This window comes from Podarcis tiliguerta (genome assembly GCF_965153285.1).
Source record: "Podarcis tiliguerta genome assembly, chromosome: 8".
NCBI lineage: Eukaryota > Metazoa > Chordata > Lepidosauria > Squamata > Lacertidae > Podarcis > Podarcis tiliguerta.
Genome location: NC_139541.1, coordinates 64,150,296 through 64,169,397, shown reverse-complemented (window position 1 = coordinate 64,169,397; position 19,102 = coordinate 64,150,296). Strand labels below are relative to the sequence as shown.

Genomic DNA, 19,102 nt, shown 5'->3' with positions numbered 1-19,102 from the left:
GGGGGAAATAAAGGAAAAAAATTATTTCCCCCCCAGGCGCGGGGTTGGGGAAGCCCGAGCTTCCCCCGACCCCAGCCCCCAAACAGGCAGCTCTCTGCAAGCCGTGGGAGCCCAGTGCTGGCTCCCGCTGCTAGCGGAGAGGTCCGCGAAGCCTTGACGCGCTGAGCTCAGCGCGCGCAGGCTTCAGCATGCGGGCACCTCTCCGCCAGCAGCGGGAGCGCTCCCGCTGCTGGCGGAGAGGTCCGCGAAGCCTGGACGCGCTGAGCTCAGCGCGCGCAGGCTTCAGCATGCGGGCACCTCTCCGCCAGCAGCGGGAGCGCTCCCGCTGCTGGCGGAGAGGTCCGCGAAGCCTGGACGCGCTGAGCTCAGCGCGCGCAGGCTTCAGCATGCGGGCACCTCTCCGCCAGCAGCGGGAGCGCTCCCGCTGCTGGCGGAGAGGTCCGCGAAGCCTGGACGCGCTGAGCTCAGCGCGCGCAGGCTTCAGCATGCGGGCACCTCTCCGCCAGCAGCGGGAGCGCTCCCGCTGCTGGCGGAGAGGTCCACGAAGCCTGCATTCGCCCCATAGGACGCACCCAGATTTCCCCTTCATTTTTGGAGGGGAAAAAGTGCGTCCTATAGGGCGAAAAATACGGTAATCTAGTAATGCTGGAGGGAACCTGTGGCCCTCCAGAAGTTGCTAGGCTACAATTCTCATCATCTGTGACCAATGGCTGTGCTAAGTAAGCCATTTTTCTAATTAGGGTGCCACCACAGAGCAGGCCCCGTCACTGGTTGCCACTCGCCTAACCTCAGGGTGGGGGCAGCCAAAGCAGGGACTTAAGGAATAGTCGGCTTCATATGGGAGAGGGCAGATCTTTCAGGAGACCTTGCTCCCAAGCCACATAGCGCATTGTGCCTAGAATGGCATGGAAGCTGATGAAGATGTCCTAACCCTGACTTAAGGGAGAGACACCATGGTTTAGTAGTAGAGCACACCCATTGTCCCTGGTTTGACCCTCGACATCTCCACTTAGAAGAATCGGGTGGTGTGAAAGACCTCTACCTGAGACAAAGGAGGGATGGAGCAATCTGTTTCTGACATATGTCAATTCTGCATGTGTTAAGTCATAAGTCTGTTCTGCTCCACTCATCTGTGATTTCCTCCCCCTCTAAAAGAAGACCTGCATGGATATTCCCACTTAAATTTTCATTTTAAGTAGTATTTATGTATTTTATTATCAAAATGCATCTTTAAATGCGTATCCTTATGCATTGCGCAACTTTGTTTCACCCTAAGATCATACATTTTAAAATGCATTTTGGTATGTGTGGCCTCCCCCCCCTTTTTGAATGGAGAACTCTCATTCCAGAATTCGGGAGATGCGGCGGATAGTTGCATCTTGGTTTGCTCATTTGTCTGGGTAGGAGCAGAACAGGTTGGTGTGCATGAGGGTTCTATAGCACTCGTAGGTTCCTCCAGCATCCTTACCTGACACCCTAGAGAGAAGCTGTCTGTCAAACCAGACACTAGTTGGGTTAGAAGTACAAACGATTTGACCCGGTCTATGGCAACTCCCTGCGTTCCTCAGCTTTCTTGGCTCTTGCTAGCAGGAGGACACGTGATGCAGCAAAGCCTGCGGATACTGTGCGGGTCTGGATCTGGGCAGAGTCTGGTTGGGCACTGCCTGGGAACTCCACCTCCGTCCCCTTGAGTCAGGTTATCAATGCTAAATCCTCTGGAAACGCTGGACAGAGCCACAGAACAGCACACAGCAATTTGCCCGGGTAACTTCATGCAGAGGACATGCAAAGCTCTTCACCCAGGGAGGTTTTGCTAATGCCTCTTCTAAGGGGCGGCTGCGTTTTGTTTTGGTTTTGTTCGTAATCCTATAGTGATGCTTGTCAGGCTGCCTCCATTTTCAACCCTCTGCTTTTAAGGTAGTTGTCTCTTTAAGTGCCTTCCAGTCGGTCCCCCCCAAACACAGGGGTGGGGTGGGGAATGGTGAGGATGTTGAAGGGAGGGGGGCCATGGAAGGAGAAGGGAGATCAGTTGCAAAGAAGAGGGCAATGGGGACTTTTAATGTTCTCTCTCTCCCTCCCTCCCTCCCTCCCTCCGTGTGTGTTTAATAACCGGGAGGTGTGGGGGGGAGGCCTGTTTGAAACCCGCCTCACGTCAACACTGAGTGACAGCAAGGGATAGGGGGAAGGGTTAGAGGCTTGGGGAAGGCTGAGCCTTTTTTTTTTTGTAATGAAGTGTAATTTTAATGAGGAGATTAGCATTCTCTCTGTGTCACCGGCAGGGCACTCCTCTGGGTTCGTAATTGCGTGTGGGTGCTTTAATGAGTTGCGTCTGCGTCGATGGCTTTATTTATTTTTAAAAAACCATTTATATCCCGCTCTTCCTCCCCAAGGAGATCTGTGCGGGGTGTGCGTTTGTGTGCGCACAGACACATACATGCATTCATATGTATACACATATATATGGTGCTTTTTCGTTGTTGTTACAGTAAGTGCCACACTTTTAACATTTTTTTGGGGGGGGGGCACTGGTACTACATACCTTTGAGTACCCCCAACAATTAGATGATACGAGCATATGACATGACAAAGTTCACAGCTTATTACGGGGGCAGACAGCTTTGAACTCAGACAGAGCCACTGTTGGACTTTGCAAGTTTGGAGAAGGTTACTCCCCACCCCCGCATCTCATAATGGTCCCTTGTGACACCTGTCCACCACCTAACCACTAGGCAGCGCTGCCTCCAGCTTTGCTGATTCACCAGGGAACTTAGGAAGCTGCCTTATACGGAGTTAGATCATTGGTCCTTCCAGCTCAGTATTGACTACACCAGTGTTTTTTCAATCTCGGAGTCCCCAGTGTGGGTGGACTACAGTTCCCATCATCCTTTATTTACCATTGCACTAAGCAGACTGTGGATGATGGGAATTGTAGTCTACCCACATCTAGGGACCCAAGGTTAGAATTGTAGCATTGTAGAGTTGGAAGGGACCCTGAGGGCATTTAATTCAACCCCTTGCAAACATAGGAATCTCAACTAAGGTTGCGTAACACTGCTCTACACTGAGAGGCAGCAGCTCTCCAGAGCTTCCATGTTTATCTGTGATTCTCACAAAGCCTGCATTTAAACACATATTTTTGAATGTATTTTATGTCACATTTTGAAGTCATTTTGCTATGTTTTTTTGAGTTAAGAATTGCCTTGCAAAATTCAGAGCAGTATGAAATTCCCACTTGCCCAAAAAAGCTACATTCTGATCCACACATTGGTTTAGGAAGTGCAAATGAGGTCACTTTTTTTCTGCAGTATCAGGATTTGCAAAAAAATGAATTCTTCAAGCAGCCGTCAGCATAAGAATGACTGATGTGTCCCTTAAGACATGTCTTAATAAATCCTTGGCCATGAGGCCCTAGGACGCTGTGGATACTCATTTAAAACTAAAACAAGTAAAAACATTCAAATACTTCTGCAACCCATCATCATAATTCAGCAAATAAAATCTTCTCCTTGAAAAACTGCATCAGATTAGCTGACCCAATTAAAATACCGGCTGATTTTTAAAAAAATGTTGGCAGTTAAAACAGAAAAAAAAAAAAAACTTGCTTAAAAGTCTGGAAGGAAAGAAATGGCTTTGCTTGGTGCCAAAAAGAATTGCAAAGTGGGTGCCCAGCGATCCTCTTTAAGGAGAGCATTCCACAAGCATGGGGCTACTACTGAAAAGACCCCTCTGCTTTTGCCACCCCCCAGATCTCAGCATGAACGGTACCTGGAGGATAGTTTCAATGAGGAGTCCAGGCTCTCTCGATATTCCACAGCCAGGAATTATAGCAGCAGCAAGCTCTGGTGGGCTTTTTGGAGGGTGAGACAGGCCCCTTCAGTCCTCGTCCCACCGTGTGTCTCACACACATGCTGTGTCCCCACCACCACCAGCCTTGGGCGGTACCCAGGATGCCTGGTGTCCATGGATGACCTTAGGGCCTGGATAGCTTCTATGGAGAGAAACTCACCATAGGATATTGGGCCCTCATGCTGTGTTAAGACAGCACCTTGAATTTGGCCTGGGAATGTAATGGCAACCAGTGAAATCAAAGGCAGGCTAATCCCTGTGGGTTTACCTCGCTTGCCTAGGCAGTTTTGTGCAGTAGCATCCTGGAAATGGCAACACTGGTCCATGCAAACTGCCAGCTGATGGCTTCTTCCTCATGGAAGCTGTTTTGTAGGAGCGAGCCCAGCTCCTTAGTCCAGAGCTATAAGCACACGCCAGGAATACCATTGTTACATAATAAGAGCTGTGCTGGATCAAGCCAAAGGCCAGTCTTGCTCAGCAGCGTCTTCTCACAGTGTCCAACCAGATGCCTGCAGGAAGCAACTCCCCCCCCCCACTGACCGGGATTCAGATCTCCTCTGCCAGTGGAAGTAAAACAGAGCCATGGAGGCTAATAGACATCAATAGCCTTGCCTTCCATGGATTTGTCTAATCATCCTTTAAAGCCACTCAAGATTGAGGTCATCACTGTGTCTTGTGAGAGCGAATTCCATAATGTAACTCTGTGCCTTGTGACAAAGTAGTTTCTTTTATCTATCCTGGATCGTCAAAACACATTCAGCTTCGCTGGTTGCCCCTCAATTCTGGTGTTATAAGAAATTCTCCCCATCGTGCATCAATTTAGTCATCTTTTGCATGTCCCCTCCTACTTGCCTTTTCTCTCTCAACTAAAAAGACCCCAGTGTTGCAACCTCTCAAGTCACTTCAGTTCTTCGATCATTTTGGTTGCTCTTTCCTGAACCTTTTCTAGCTCTACAATATCCCTTTTTTAAAAAATACAACAACTTTTGTTCGATCATTTTGGTTGCTCTTTCCTGAACCTTTTCTAGCTCTACAATATCCCTTTTAAAAACAACAACAACAACAACAACAACAACAACAACAACTTTGGTTTAGAACTATGTATGGGTAGAAAAACAAATCCTAATTGTATATATTCTTACTAGAGCAAGAATAATGTTTGCAAAACTTGGAAAAGGAATTTGAGCCCCAACAGCATTGGGATCAAACTTGAAATCATTAAATTGCCTATATGTGTGTGTGAAATTATAGATTAAATTGGCTCAGCAGGGACTCAGTAAATCAGTTTATAAGGCTAAATTTGGCTTTAAAAGAAGAATTATATGATATTGTGATAACGGGAAAGGTTGGGGTGTTAAATTTGGAGTTAAAATCTATGGAAAAGAAGAATGATACTGTGTAAATAGTTGCCAAGTAGTGATTTTTGTTATACGATAATATTTTTTTTAAATCCACTTTTTCCCTACCATGAGCAATTTTACAGACCATTGCCATGTCCTTAAGGAGGAGTACCATGAAGAGGAGTTCAGGGGATTAAAAAAACAATAATAATTTTACAAGTTGTGTGTCTTTGCTGCTCAATTTGTATTGTGTTATTTTATGCACTGTGACTTGCTGCTATTTTTATTGCTTATAGTCTAGAAGTTATTTATTGTAATTGTGAAGAGTGAATTTCTGCTTAGCTATTTGGGGGGGGGGCTGATATTTAATTTTACTGCGTACTCTTATATCCTAATGGATTATTGAATATTACTCATATCAAATAAAGCAATATGAGTTGTTTATTTTAAACCTATGTTTTTATTATGACGTTTCTGCATTGCATCGGAGGTGTGCAATCTTTGTTGCTTCTTCAGCTTGTAAATCCGCCTCGCACACAGTCATACAGAAAGGTGATGTACAAATTACAAGTGAAATGGAAGTGAAATGAAATGTCCTCCTTTATTGGCCTGCTGTGTCCCTGGTCCAGATAGGCCAGGCATAGGCAAACTCTGCCCTCCAGTTGTTTTGGGACTACAGCTCCCATCATCCCTGACCACTGGTCCTGTTAGCTAGGGATCATGGGAGTTGTAGGCCAAAACATCTGGAGGGCCGCAGGTTGGGGATGCCTGATCTATTTGATATTCCTCCATTGAACTTGGTGACCCTCAGGGTCCCTTCCAACCCTACAATTCTGTGACAGTTTGGTACCCAGAAGACTGGGGCCCCATCTCCTGCCAATTGGAAAAGCAGTCGCCTGGGACACTTCTGCATTCCAGAGGTCAACCAGGCAAGAATACCAATCTGCTAAGAACAGGCATAGGACTCAACAGTAGAGGTGGGGACCTCTAGAGTTGTTGGGACTCTCAACTTCCATCAGCTCCCATCATCCCTGACCACTGGTCCTGTTAGCCAGGGATGATGGGAGTTGTAGCCCCAAAACATCTGGAGGGCTGAGTTTGCCTATGTCTCAGATAGGCAAGGGCTGTAACTGAGTGTTAGAGAGCATCTGCTTTACATGGAGAACGTCGCAGGTTCAATTCCCAGCATCTCCAGGTAGGCCTGAAACCCTGGGGAGCTGCTGCCTCTCCATGTAGACAGTACTGAGATGGACAGAGCAGTAGCAGCATCGTCGTTCCAGCACACCACAAGAGTCCTTCCCTGCCCCATCTCTGGTAACATTGACGTCTCCTGTTTGGTGCTCCCTTCAGGCACTGCTTTCTCCCTGGGCTCCGTTGTCTGTGTTCCAGATGAGGGCTTCGTAATATATTCACATTACGCAGACACAGGGTCGGCTGGGCTGACAAGTCACATAGCGGGCACAGTGGATTTGTTGTGCCTAGGTGATTAACAGCCTTTCCCATGAGAGGAATAGCAATCGTTTGCTCGTGGCTGGGAGGCAGAGGGGGCAGGGGGAAGGTGCTTCTGCATGGATACGTGGGGGCAGGCCAGTGTTTGGTGAGGGCGGTCAGCGGGGGGAAGAGCACCACTCAATGGGAGAGTATGCCTTTGGTTGGGTGAAGGTCTCAGGTTGAAGAGGAACAGTAGGCCAGCCTTCTCTAACCTGCCATCCTCCAGATGTGGTTGGACTCCAACTCCCATCATTCCTTACCAGTGGTGATGCTGGCTAGGGCTGATGAGACCTGGAGTTCCACAACATCTGGAGATCATCTGGGTAGAGAAAGCTGCTGTAGAGAATCCTGGGCTAGATGAACCAATAATCTCATTCCACCATCCCTGACAAGTGACCATTCTGACTGTGGCTGATGGGAGGGTACCACAATGGCTGCCCTGGCTTATACCCGCAGACTCAATAGTTGGCAGAACGTGCAGAACTCCAGTTTTTACCAGCTGCTGCCGAACAAGGGTGGCCACCTTGCAAGCCTGCTCCCTTTAACAACCGCTTTCTTTCCAGGCATGAAGCAGTACGAAGACGTCGGCACCCAGTATCGTTCAGCCATCTATCCCATTGGAGCTGAGCAGCTGGAATCTGCCCTGAGATCGAAGGAGATGTATGAGCAGGTATGGGCATTTGGATGGGGGAAGGTTGGAGGGTAAGGACACCTTAAGTTGCCTTGTGTGATCGGTCCGTTTCGCCCCCGTGTTAGCACCCTAAGGTGCTAGGACCTGGGTAGCCCATGTGGTGGTCATCTGCAGCTCCCATCAGCCTCAGCCAGCATGGCCACTGGTCAGGGATCATGGAAGCTGTAGTCCAGCTAGGGGAGGGGCTACTCCTGGGTTAGGTTCTTTTGCTGCCCAGCTATCTGACATCTTTCAGCTAGAGATGCCTGGGACTGAACCCAGGACTTGCGGTATGCAAAACGTGTCCCGCTATTGTCCCGCTGTGCTGTTACTCCTTGAGTCTGGTGCTAATGAAGAAACCTGCTTAACAGCGGTTGTGCCCCATAACCCTAAAAAAAAGAGCTCAGCAGCTATTCTGCAGCCATAAAGCAAACCTGAGAATGTATCTCATTTATGGTCAAGGACTTTGTATATGCCAGTGCAGAAGCCCATTCAAGTGCAAAGTAAGATCTTGGTTTCAACACCCATCTTGCTTGCTTGCAATTATAATTGTGAAGGTGGCCTTAAAAGTGTGTGGGAAGGGAAGTTAGTGGAGCCTTCAAGACATTCATCCCTGTGAAAAGTTCTCCGTCTTTGGCCACTTCCTGATACACATCAACACAGCTGCCTCTGTGGCTGATTGGCGAGGTGGTAATAATATTAATATTAATAATAATCATAATAATCATAATCATAATAATTTATAATATCTTCCTGCAAATGGCTGCCATTGCCCCACACTGAACTGCCAATGCATGCATTCACTGGCTTCCTTTGAGCTTTGAGGCCCTGGGCCAAATGTGCCGACCCACACCCCAATTGGCCCTGGTTATGCTGGCTGGGGCTGCTGGGACCTGGAGTTCAAAACCTCTACGGGGCATCAGGTTCGGGAAGGCTGCCTTGAACGGTCTGTGTCCTGACCATCCCAGGAAAATACACTTCCTATCCAAACTGCCAGGAGACTTAAGATCAGCAAATAAAGCCCTGCTGAGTGAACCATTGGGTGCAGAAGCTAGGCTGGCTGCTGTAAGAAGCAGCATCTTCTCTACAGGGGTCCTGGACCACAATTCCCATCGTCCCTGACCACTGGTCCTGCTGGCAAGGCATGATGGGAGTTGTAGTCCAAAAACAGCTTCAGACCCAAGTTTGGGAAACCCTGCTCTGGAAGCTTGTGAATGTCCATCTGTTGTCTTTTCAGAAGGCAGGGGAAGAGGTTTCTCTTTTGCTGTGCCTTTGAGGGGTGGGGAGCAAAGCTCCTGTTAGCAGGATCCTGGTGCTGGGATCCGCCCCCCCCCCCCATGGCTTGCTTGCTTGTTAATATTGCTTAATATTTTAATCCTCCTTATGTAGGTTGATGTTGCCACCTGTTTTGGAAACGGGTGTTGAAAGGCGGTTGATAAAATCCCTTAAATAAAAGGGTCCCAGGGGAGATATTCGCCCGCTGTTTCGTTGCTGACATTTTCATAGGACCTGAGATACCAATGGGGCTTTTGGACACACACACACACACACACACACACACACACATATGCCTTGTTTCTTTGCCCTCCGGTGAATAGGACTTGCCCTCTGAGCCATGCCCACAACAAAGGCAGGCGGGAGAGCATGCAGATAATTGCTCCTCCAAGGCCATATGTGCACTATGGGCTGGAAAAGAGGGGTTGCGCCAGGGGCGGGGAGAGAGAATATGCTGGTTTCCTTGGCAACTTGCCACCACGGCAATTGGCAGCTAGGGTGCAAAGGTCAGCGGCACAGGCAGGTGTAGCCTCTCCACCCACCGCCCCTTTCAATGTGATTCATTGCCGTAAGCCATTTGCCACCCCCCACCCCCCGGCCGCCATTGCAGAGGCAATTAAGGGCAACCCTGCTTGGAATCGGCACGTGCTGGGCAGACGTCGGCGTGTGCCTGAACTGGAGGGGAGGGAGGTGTCCGAGGATAGATGGGGCGCAGGGTGTTGGTGAGGGGGTTGTTGTAGGCAGAGCTGGTTGAACAGCAGCCTCTGGTGAGCAAAGAAACTCCACATTTGCAGGCTGTTGGGAAAAGGTGAGATCAAGGGCAACCTGGATGACTTTGGGAAGCTTCCGTCTTCCTAGGTGGAGCCACAGTGAGACGCTTCGGACTATGGATGGACAAATCGGTCAATTTCAGTTTCTTAATATTTTCAGTCTTAAGGTCTGTTCTCCACATTCCCACATCAGCTTGCAAATTCCAGTTTAACGTCCTCTTGGGTAGGCAAACTAAGGCCCAGGGGCTGGATCCGGCCAAATCACCTTCTAAATCTGGCCTGCGGACGGTCTGGGAATCAGCGTGTTTTTACATGAGTAGGATGTGTGCTTTTATTTAAAATGCAACTCTGGGTTATTTGTGGGGCATAGGAATTTGTTCGTTCCCCCCCCCCCCAAGTTTAGTCTGAGGGACAGTGGACCGGCCCCCTGCTGGAAAAGGTTGCTGACCCCTGCCCTAAATATTCACATTTTTGTGTGCGGTTTTGCCAAACATGTGCATCTTTTCAAACAGGTTTTCCCTAATACGATGCATCTCTGATACCCCCCATCTACAGGTAGAAGGGAGAGACCCTCGCCTGAAATCCTGGCAAGCCTATGCTCCTAAGTCATAGCTGTCAACATTTCCCTTTTCTTGCGAGGAATCCTATTCGGAATAAGGGAATTTCCTTTAAAAAAAGGAAAACGTTGACAGCTATGTCCTAAGGGCCAATGGGCTGCATCGAGTTAACCCTAGCTATAACAGGTTGGTTACTCTTCGATGCATCCAGAATATCTTCTTTTTCCCCGCTTGTGTTTGTATGTATGTGTCTCTGGCTACTCAGCAGCATAACTTTGAGACCAGAAACTGTCTCCGTCTTGGTGATCCCAAATATGACATGTCGCTCAGCTCTGCACTGATGGCAGGTTTGCTTCCAACAGCCCATTAGTCATGCTAAGATATACCCCACCAGGGAGAAAATATTCAATAGCCCCCATCCCAGAGGGTAGTGGGACAGCATGCTGCCTCTAGGAACAATCTGTTATTTATATATTCTGTTCTCTGCGGAGCCTAAATACTAGGCACTTTGCTCCCTGCTCCCTGGAGGGGCCCCTAGAGCTTTGCTCATCTGAGGCCTGCATGTGGCAGAAGAGACATCTTAGCATTTATTAATAGCTCCAAGGGCAGGGAGCCTCCTTGCTGTCCAGAGCCACCTGGGATCCTGTCTCAATAGCATTGCCTTTTCCTACGGGGGCCCCTTTCCAACCCTGCTCTCATTTGCTTACTTGTTTAAGACCATCTTTATGCCGATTAATATATCAATAAAATAAAATAAAATTCTAAAGCGTTGCACTGTGAATTAAAACGCACATACGCACATATCTTTCCAAAATTTACAATAAAAGCATCGTTGCAAGCCACTGGGAATAGCAGTAAAGTCCAGAGAAGCAATAAAGCTTTCCAGCTTTCAGAGAAAATGCTTTTTGAGGTTGGAGCAGGAGGTGTGTCTTCAAAAGATGACCAGAGCAGGTAACTGATGCTGATGACAGAGGCAGCAGCATGAAGGCAGGATCTGTGCTTCCCATTGGCAGCTGCTTGGGTGATCACAGATGGAAAAAGACACAGATCTTTAAGTGGTTGGGCATAAAGGGGGCACGGAAACCTCTTGCTTCCACCAGCCAAGATACACGTTTTCATACACCCCCCACGCATCTATGCGCCCCCACACCCACATGGTTGCTTTGGTGTCTGAACCAGTGGTGCATTATGCTGTTGAGAGTGCCTAATTGTACAAGGGCTTATGGCAGTCATTTATATACTGCTTTTTTACTCCCTATAAAGCAGGGGTCAGCAAACTTTTTCAGCAGGGGGTCGGTCCACTGTCCCTCAGACCTTGTGGGGGGGCCGGACTATATTTTGAAGGGGGGGGGAATGAATGAATTCCTATGCCCCACAAATAACCCAAAGATGCATTTTTAATAAAAGGACACATTCTACTCATGTAAAAACATGCTGATTCCCAGATGGTCCACGGGCTGGATTTAGAAGGCTATTGGGCCGGATCCGGCCCCCAGGCCTTAGTTTGCCTACCCATGCTATAAAATAAAGGGCCTCTCTTCAGCAATCTTTCTTGGTGGCTGGTAAGAGATAAGTGAGTGATGGGCAAACAAGCAACATTTTTAGCTGCCACCAGGAGCACTCAGGTGGGAATGGGAACTTTGCATAGGTTCAAAGAGTTGCTCTGGGATGTTCCAGGATAGGGTAGTGATTCACTCCCCCTCCCCCCCATTTAGGGTGTGTTCTGTATAGGCTAAAATACGGATTGCTTGATTGGTGGATTTCAAGGCTTCTAAACTGATTGTGATACATAAATGCAGGCCCTGCATTCATGCCATTGGGTACCAGTTGCTGGTGGGCATCCTTGAAGCATCTGATTGGCTAATGTGGGGAATGGAATGCAGACTAGCCAATTCTTTGATGTGGTCTAGTGGGTGGCTCTTCTTTTGAATCTGACCCTTTATAAGAAGGGTAGGGACCCTTGGCCTAATTCTTATCAGAGGAGGAGTCTGGAGGGAGGGAAGAAAGGTTGCAAGAGGGGCGGGGAAGGATAGGAAAAAGGCAAACATGGGTGGAGTTATTGGGGTGGGGGCGGAAATGCCTCTGCAAGCATCTAGTTCGGGCTTAAGACAAGAGCAATTTGTCCTTTCCCTGGTAGCCCATGGGGTGGGGAGGAAGAACAGGCATGGGGGAGAGAAAGCAGGTTGGGAGGGGGGAGAGAGAGAAGGTGGCAGAGAGAGAAAGTCAGTGACACACAGAGAAAGTGGGTGGCAGAGCAAAAGAGAAAGGGGGGGGTGACACACACAGAGAGGCAGTAGGGAGAGGCAGCGGTGGCGGCAGAGAGACAGCAAGCAAGCAGGGTGGATGTATCCACTTCATCTCCACCCGCTATCAGCATCCTGAAATGTGGCCCTCAATAGTTAAAGGTTCCCCATCCCTTGTCTATGTCCTAGTGATGCTTGTATGGGAACGGATGTACCTCCCAAAGCGCTGCAGAGAAAGCAGTGCTGGATGAGGGAAAGTTCCTGGGGGCTGGAGATCAAAGAGGCGAGCTTTTCAATTAGTTCCACCCATGCCCATCCTGCTAATAGAGAGAACTGGAGAGGGGGGGGGGGAGGAAGAAAATAAATTCCTTAGGATCTATGACCCCTGTAACATCCACAAGCACCCACATCACCCTGCCCATTCTCTCTGTCTCTGCAAGCCTGCTTTCCGCTGCTCTTTTCCCGCTGCAGCTTCTCTGCCAGCACCAGGCCCAGCTGGGTTCCAGTTAATTAACTGTGTTGTCTTATCGGCTCTCTTGCACGCACCATCCGTGATGCCTGTGAATTAACTCTGCCTGCGATAAGCCTCATTGTTCTGAGCCCTGGAGAGCCATGCGCCTCCCTCCTCCCCTGCCTCCCTCTCAGCTGTTACGCACTCCCCCACCCTGCCCAAAACATGTGCAGCCCAGTGTTGTTGGCTGGAAGCCCTCCAGAGTTGGCAGAGCCTTTGAAGTGGGCAGCATCCTTAATTGCATTTAAAGAGATGGCTGGGAAGCTGGGCTGCGTCCGCCCTTTCCCCCCCCCTCCACGTTTCTCGTGATGCAGATCCCTCCCACCACTGCTGAAGACATCCATTGGCTTCTCCTCTCCCTCCTTACCATCACCTCCCTACGTGAAGGCCGCCAACTAGGAGGAGAGGGGAAGCTGTACTTGGCACCAAGGCTTAAGAGGCTCGCTACCTCTATCGCTAAAGGGGAAAGGGTAGAGGAGATGCCGGAGGAAGCAGGCCAATCCCTCCTAAGCCCATCGGACGGAAGTAATTCGTTTTGACAGTGTCTGTCTCCTCCTACCTCCTTGCTTGAGAATTCGCCTAGAAATTTCAGTGCCGCTGAGCGTCTCCAAGCTTGACAGGGAGGCCCAAGATGGAAGTGGTGGGCAACGGCTTGCCGCCGCCGTCGTTCTGTGGTCTTGCGGCAGGCGGCGGATGCGAGCTGCCTGCCATTTTAATTATCCACAATGGCATTTCTGGGAAATTTAAAATGGCGGCCAGCTGCGGTAAGCCCCAAATCCAGGGAGGGAAGGGAGCAATTTAAAAGCAGGCGTCAACGCCAGTAGGCTTTGCTGGGGCATCAGAAGCTGCCCAAGGATGCAGAGTGGTAGTGCCAGCCATGGGTTTGAAGGCTGACTGAAACCTTCAGCTATTGCTCTGCCCAGGTGAAAGCAGGGCACAGAGCACCACCCTAGATTTGGCGCTGAAGAGTGAGTTAGGTTGCAAGGGCTACCAGAATGGTGATGGTGCTCTCCAGGCTGTCGGTGGACCCCTCCACCCTGAATTTGTCCAATCACCTTCTAAAGGAAAAGTGGTTGACCTGTGACCCCCACAGATATTGATGGAGTCCAGCTCCCATCAGCCTCAGCCTGACTGGGATGGTGGGATGTTGTTCTCTGGCAACATCTGGAGGGCCACAGGTTCCTCACCCCATTCTAAAGCGATTGGAGTTACTGATCATCACCTCACTTTGCCAATGTCCGTCCTTCCCTATGCGTTAAAGGTGGTTTGCATTAAACTGACAAAAATCCAGTAGTACCTCGGGTTACAGACGCTTCAGGTTACAGACGCTTCAGGTTACAGACTCCGCTAACCCAGAAATAGTACCTCGGGTTAAGAACTTTGCTTCAGGATGAGAACAGAAATCGTGCAGCGGCGGCGTGGCGGTGGCAGCGGGAAGCCCCATTCGCTAAAGTGGTACCTCAGGTTAAGAACAGTTTCAGGTTAAGAATGGACCTCCAGAACGAATTAAGTTCTTAACCCGAGGTACCACTGTATACAATGCAAAAATAATGTTAGTCTACCAGACCTTGGTACTTAAAGCACAAATTTGTAATAAGATGAGACAGACATATAAAAAAAAATATTAGGCATTAATCCATTAAGCAATTCATCAAAACATGCAATTTATAATTACTAGATCATAACATTTCCAGGCAACGTGAAAACATAAGTGACAGGCCGAGAAGTAACTCAATTAATGCAGATTGCAGGAGAATCAATCATGTAACAAATCCACAAGCCCAAAATGCACAGGAGCCACCGAGATTAAAAATGATATTAACTTAAGATTCCATGCACAAACCTCAGCTGATTAAATGTGCCATGATAGCCTCATCTTTCCTCTGTTCTCACCAGACCCCAACCTTGTGGCAACGAATTTCACTGACTGAAAATGTGTTCTGTGAACAACTTGTGTCTTGTCTGCCCTCCATCTACTGCAGGGGCGGGAAACCACATAGTTGCCTTTGACTGGACTTAACACTCCAGGGGTCCTTTACCTTTACCTTTTACCTGCAGGAGGAACAGGCTCCATAGTTCCTCTCTGGATAACCTTCCAGGGCCACATGCCAGTGAGCGCCCAGAGGCCAACACTGAGCAGAGCCTGCTGGATCAGGGCAATGGCCCGTCTAGTCCAGCATCCTCTTCTCAAGGTGGCAACCCAGATGCCTGTGGGCAACCCTCAAGGAGGACCTGAGCATGAAAACCCTCTCCCCTCCCATGGTTTCCCACAGCTGGTGTTCAGAAACATATAGCCTCTAACCATGGAGGCAGAACACAGCCATTGGACAGTCTCATCCTCCATGAATTTGCTCAGTCCTCTTGAAGCCATCCAAGTCAGTGACCATCACTGCCTCCTGCAGGAGAATCAGGGACACGGGTGGTACTGTGGTCTAACGCACTGAGCCTCTTGGGCTTGCCGATCAGAAGGTTGGCAGTTCGAATCCCTGTGACAGGGTGAGCTCCCGTTGCTCTGTCTCAGCTCCTGCCAACCTAGCCGTTCGAAAGCATGCCAGTGCAAGTAGATAAATAGGTACCACTGTGGCGGGAAGGTAAACGGTGTTTCTGTGCGCTCTGGTTTCCATCACGGTGTTTTGTTGTGTCAGAAATGGTTTAGACATGCTGGCCACATGACCCGGAAAGCAGTCTGTGGACAGATGCTGGCTCTATTGGTCTGAAAGTGAGATGAGTGCCGCACCACATAGTTGCCTTTGACTGGACTTAACACTCCAGGGGTCCTTTACCTTTACCTTTTACCTTCAGGAGGAACAGGCTCCATAGTTTAATTACACACTGTGTGGAGTATTTTCTTTGGTCTACCCAACATTCCGCTTCATTTGGTGCCCATAAATTCTAAATTTTATAGACTTCTGTCATGTCACCTTTTCCCTAAAGTCCCAAACGTGGCAACCTTTCTTCATAAGGGAGTCACTCCCATCCCCTTGATCATTTTGGCTGCTTTTTCCTCTTTTCTTTTCCAGCTGTCCTGTATCCTTTTTGAGCTGAGGCAGCCAGAACTGTGCACATTATTCCAAGTGCAGCCACCTTCACAGTCACGTGGGCCATAAACTTGTGTTCTTTTCACGCGTGGTGAAATTAGCATAAGCATCTCGATATTTTATATCTCCAGCACCAAGCTTCCAAAATTTGACGGATGCTATGAAGGCGGTGGTGGCATAGACTTGTAACTAAAGAACCTGCAGGCAGGTGGGGGGAGGCCATACATAGCTCATTAGTAGAAGACATGCTTTGCAAGCAGAAGGTTTCAGGTTCCAGTACCCGGCATAGACTCATAGAGTTGGAAGAGACCATGAGGATCAACCCTCTGCGCAGCAGGAATATGCAACTGCCCCATACAGGGATTGAACCTGCAACCTTAGTGCCCTCAGCACCATGCTCTAACCAACTGAGCTATCCAGGCATCTCCAGGCCTAGCTGAGAAAGATCCCCATCTGAAATCCTAGAGGGTTGCTGTCAGTCAGTGTACTAGGCGATAGTGAGCTATGGCCCTGCGGATAATGGTTGAACTCCAAATCCCATCAGCCTCAGCCAATACAGTCATTGGTCAGGGATGTTGGGAGCTGTAGTCTTGACAACATCTAGAAGGGCGTATGTTACCTATCCGGTGGTTTGCGTTTTGCTCTAACCATCCTGCTGGGAGTGCTAACTATCTGAATGTCTCTTCTGTTACTGTCATCCTTTGGCAGGAGCTGTCTAAGAAGCAAAGGGGACGGATAACAACCGAGATCCAGGAGGCCGGCAAGTTCTACTACGCTGAAGATTACCACCAGCAATACCTGCACAAAAACCCCGAGGGGTTTTGCGGCCTGAAAGGCACTGGGGTTGCCTGCCCCATTGGCAAATGAGAGCCCGCCTCCTCCAAAGGGGAGTGTTCTTGGGAACCATGGTGATCGGAACCCTTCAGCAGTTGCCATGGAAACCGAAGCAGCCTAGCATCCTCCTTAATTCAGCTGTAATTTAGCAATTGGGGCTGTCCTTTCCTTCCTTTGTGTTTGTGGGATGCTGCAAGATTTGGGGAAGGAGGCAGACAACAGCCAGCCTGCCAGGAGACCGTCCTGTGCCTTGGATAAGACACAGCTACCCACCTATACAGGCCTCACATAGGAAAGTGGTGCCTTCTTCCTGGTTGCGGCCTCTTCAGATGTCCAGTCCTGCCTCAGAGAGGGTTGCTGCAGAAAGACGAGATTGCCATTGCTCTGAGGCTGTGTTCACACTGAGGGATTAACACATGCGTCGCACCATGGTTGTCCGCACACAAGTCCCTTCAATTTTCTGTGCAGATGTTTCCCATCCACAACAGTTGGGCACTGCTAGCTGGGTTGTATTGGAGCTGTGTGTTGTTCTCTATGCCCTTCTATTAGCACTGCCACCACTTCTGGACTCCTGTGGTTTTTGTGTTTTTTTAAGAAATAAATATAATATTGGGACCAACTGGGCCAGTTACCTATTGAAACCCTTCTGTATGCAGAGTCAGCAGCATTTGGCTGGTGAAAATTGGGCTAGAGAGCAGACTTTGTGCCAGTTGCCATTGCCCACACAGAGGTGCTTGCAGCTAAGAAAGCAACAAAGTTGTTTATTGTAGGAAATCTGTAACTTGGATAGAAAATTTTCTAGTCTAGAGAAGAACAAGGCAGCCATACCTGGTTCTTTGTTTTCATAGAGGATAATTAAAGGTGACCGCTTATCTTGAGGTTCAAGTAGGAGAAGGAAGAGGAAGTTGTAAGCAGGATGCAACCTGAGAACATCAGTCTAACATCAAAGAGAGAGAGGTCAGCTCAAGAGGTTAAAGGTACAGAGATAGTTTGGGAATCTGGAAGTCCATAACATTGTCTCTTTTAACCCACGCAAAACCTCTCTTCTGCAAGCTGAGTTGCACCCAGACTTGCAACATAGATGTATGTGTGTATTGTGCATGATTCCACCAACAGCCTGCTAAGGAGCAGCCCTCCAGAGGGGCAGAGAGAGGAAAAGGGTGGATGTCCTTGGCACAATGCTCACAATCCCATTGGCCCTCACCAGTAAGAAGCCATTTTCAGCTCTTCTGGAGACAACTGAGACAGCCTGCAATGTTTGGATTTGATATCCCACCTTTCACTCCCCTTCAGGAGACTCAAAATGGCTAACATTCTCCTTTCCCTTCCTCCCCCACAACAAACACTCTGTGAGGTGAGTGGGGCTGAGAGACTTCAAATAAGTGTGACTGGCCCAAGGTCACCCAGCAGCTGCATGTGGAGGAGCGGAGACGCGAACCTGGTTCCCCAGATTACGAGACTACCGCTCTTAACCACTACACCACACTGGCTCTAAGTAGGTGGTTGTAGGCAGCGGAAAAAACCCAATTCCAGTGCAGCTGCATTTAAAGAAACTCTTGACTCTTACCAAAAGTTGTCGGGAGAACTACTGGAAGACAGACAAGAGCCATAGAGGAAGCAGGGGATGTGGAAGCGGGAAAGGGATTTTTTTTTTTTTAAGTTCTGACATGCCAACCCATAAATTAAGCCCCACTGCAATGTGTCCAGCTCACTGATGGCAGTGAGGTAGGCTTATTTTCCCTTTTTGGATTGTCCCAGGGATAGGGGGACTCTTAACTGAATGCTGAAAGGAGGCTGTCATGTGGATGATGGGCCAAAAATTTAGGTTCCAGGTTCAAACACATGTTAATTGCTACTGTGGTCAAGCCCAGAGAGTTTTGGCAGTGGTTTTTGCACCAAATACTATCTCTCCTGTGCTTTCCTTTGTAGCGTTCTCTTTAGGTCACCGTGACTTAGAGAGGCTGCCTAGAACTATTAAATATTATTCAGGATTTTCCACATCTGTGAGCTGTGACTAAAGCCAAGGCCTTGTTTTCTCCCTCCGCTGTGTCTTATGGGCATACAGCAGGCCAGCTGCTATTGCATGCAGCTACGCAGCTCCTTCCTCATTTCACCAATCTGCAGTGCAAGACAGCTGGCTTGGGTCTCTCCTTCCCATTCTTTCTACCCATTGGCTGTGGCAAGCTATGCCACACCCACAGGGCTCTGATTGGCTCCTCTCTGCTCCTGCCTCCTGATTGGCCACGGGACCATTTATAACGCTGCTCTGTTTTCAAGGTGCATTTCACAGCCCAATGGTTAATGGCGATGGGAGTTGTAGTCTACCCACATCTAGGGCCCTGAGGTTGAAGAAATGGCACTACATCACAAATCAACTGCTTAAACGTCTTCAGTGCGTGTAGCAGGATTGAGAGAAGAGTCTCTCTCAAAGATTAGCTATTAGCATTGTTTGTGTGTGTTGAGGGACGGGACTCATAATATCTCCATCTTTTGGAAGTGCCCTCTGATGTTCATGGTGGTACTGGTG

At 48.9% G+C, this 19,102-nt stretch overlaps 1 protein-coding gene across 7 annotated transcripts in view; it reads left to right on the top strand.

Moving 5' to 3' along the window:
* The window catches only part of LOC310684662 (mitochondrial peptide methionine sulfoxide reductase-like), a 47,958-nt gene extending 30,764 nt beyond the window's left edge, over positions 1–17,194 (top strand). For all 7 annotated transcript variants that reach the window (XM_083456110.1, XM_083456107.1, XM_083456111.1 and 4 more), the window contains 2 exons: positions 7,241–7,347; positions 16,450–17,194. In XM_083456110.1, the coding sequence (XP_083312236.1) occupies positions 7,241–7,347; positions 16,450–16,608 (266 nt within the window). In that variant the 3' untranslated portion in view covers positions 16,609–17,194. The remainder of the gene's footprint in view (positions 1–7,240; positions 7,348–16,449) is intronic.
* Positions 17,195–19,102: the final 1,908 nt, after the last annotated feature.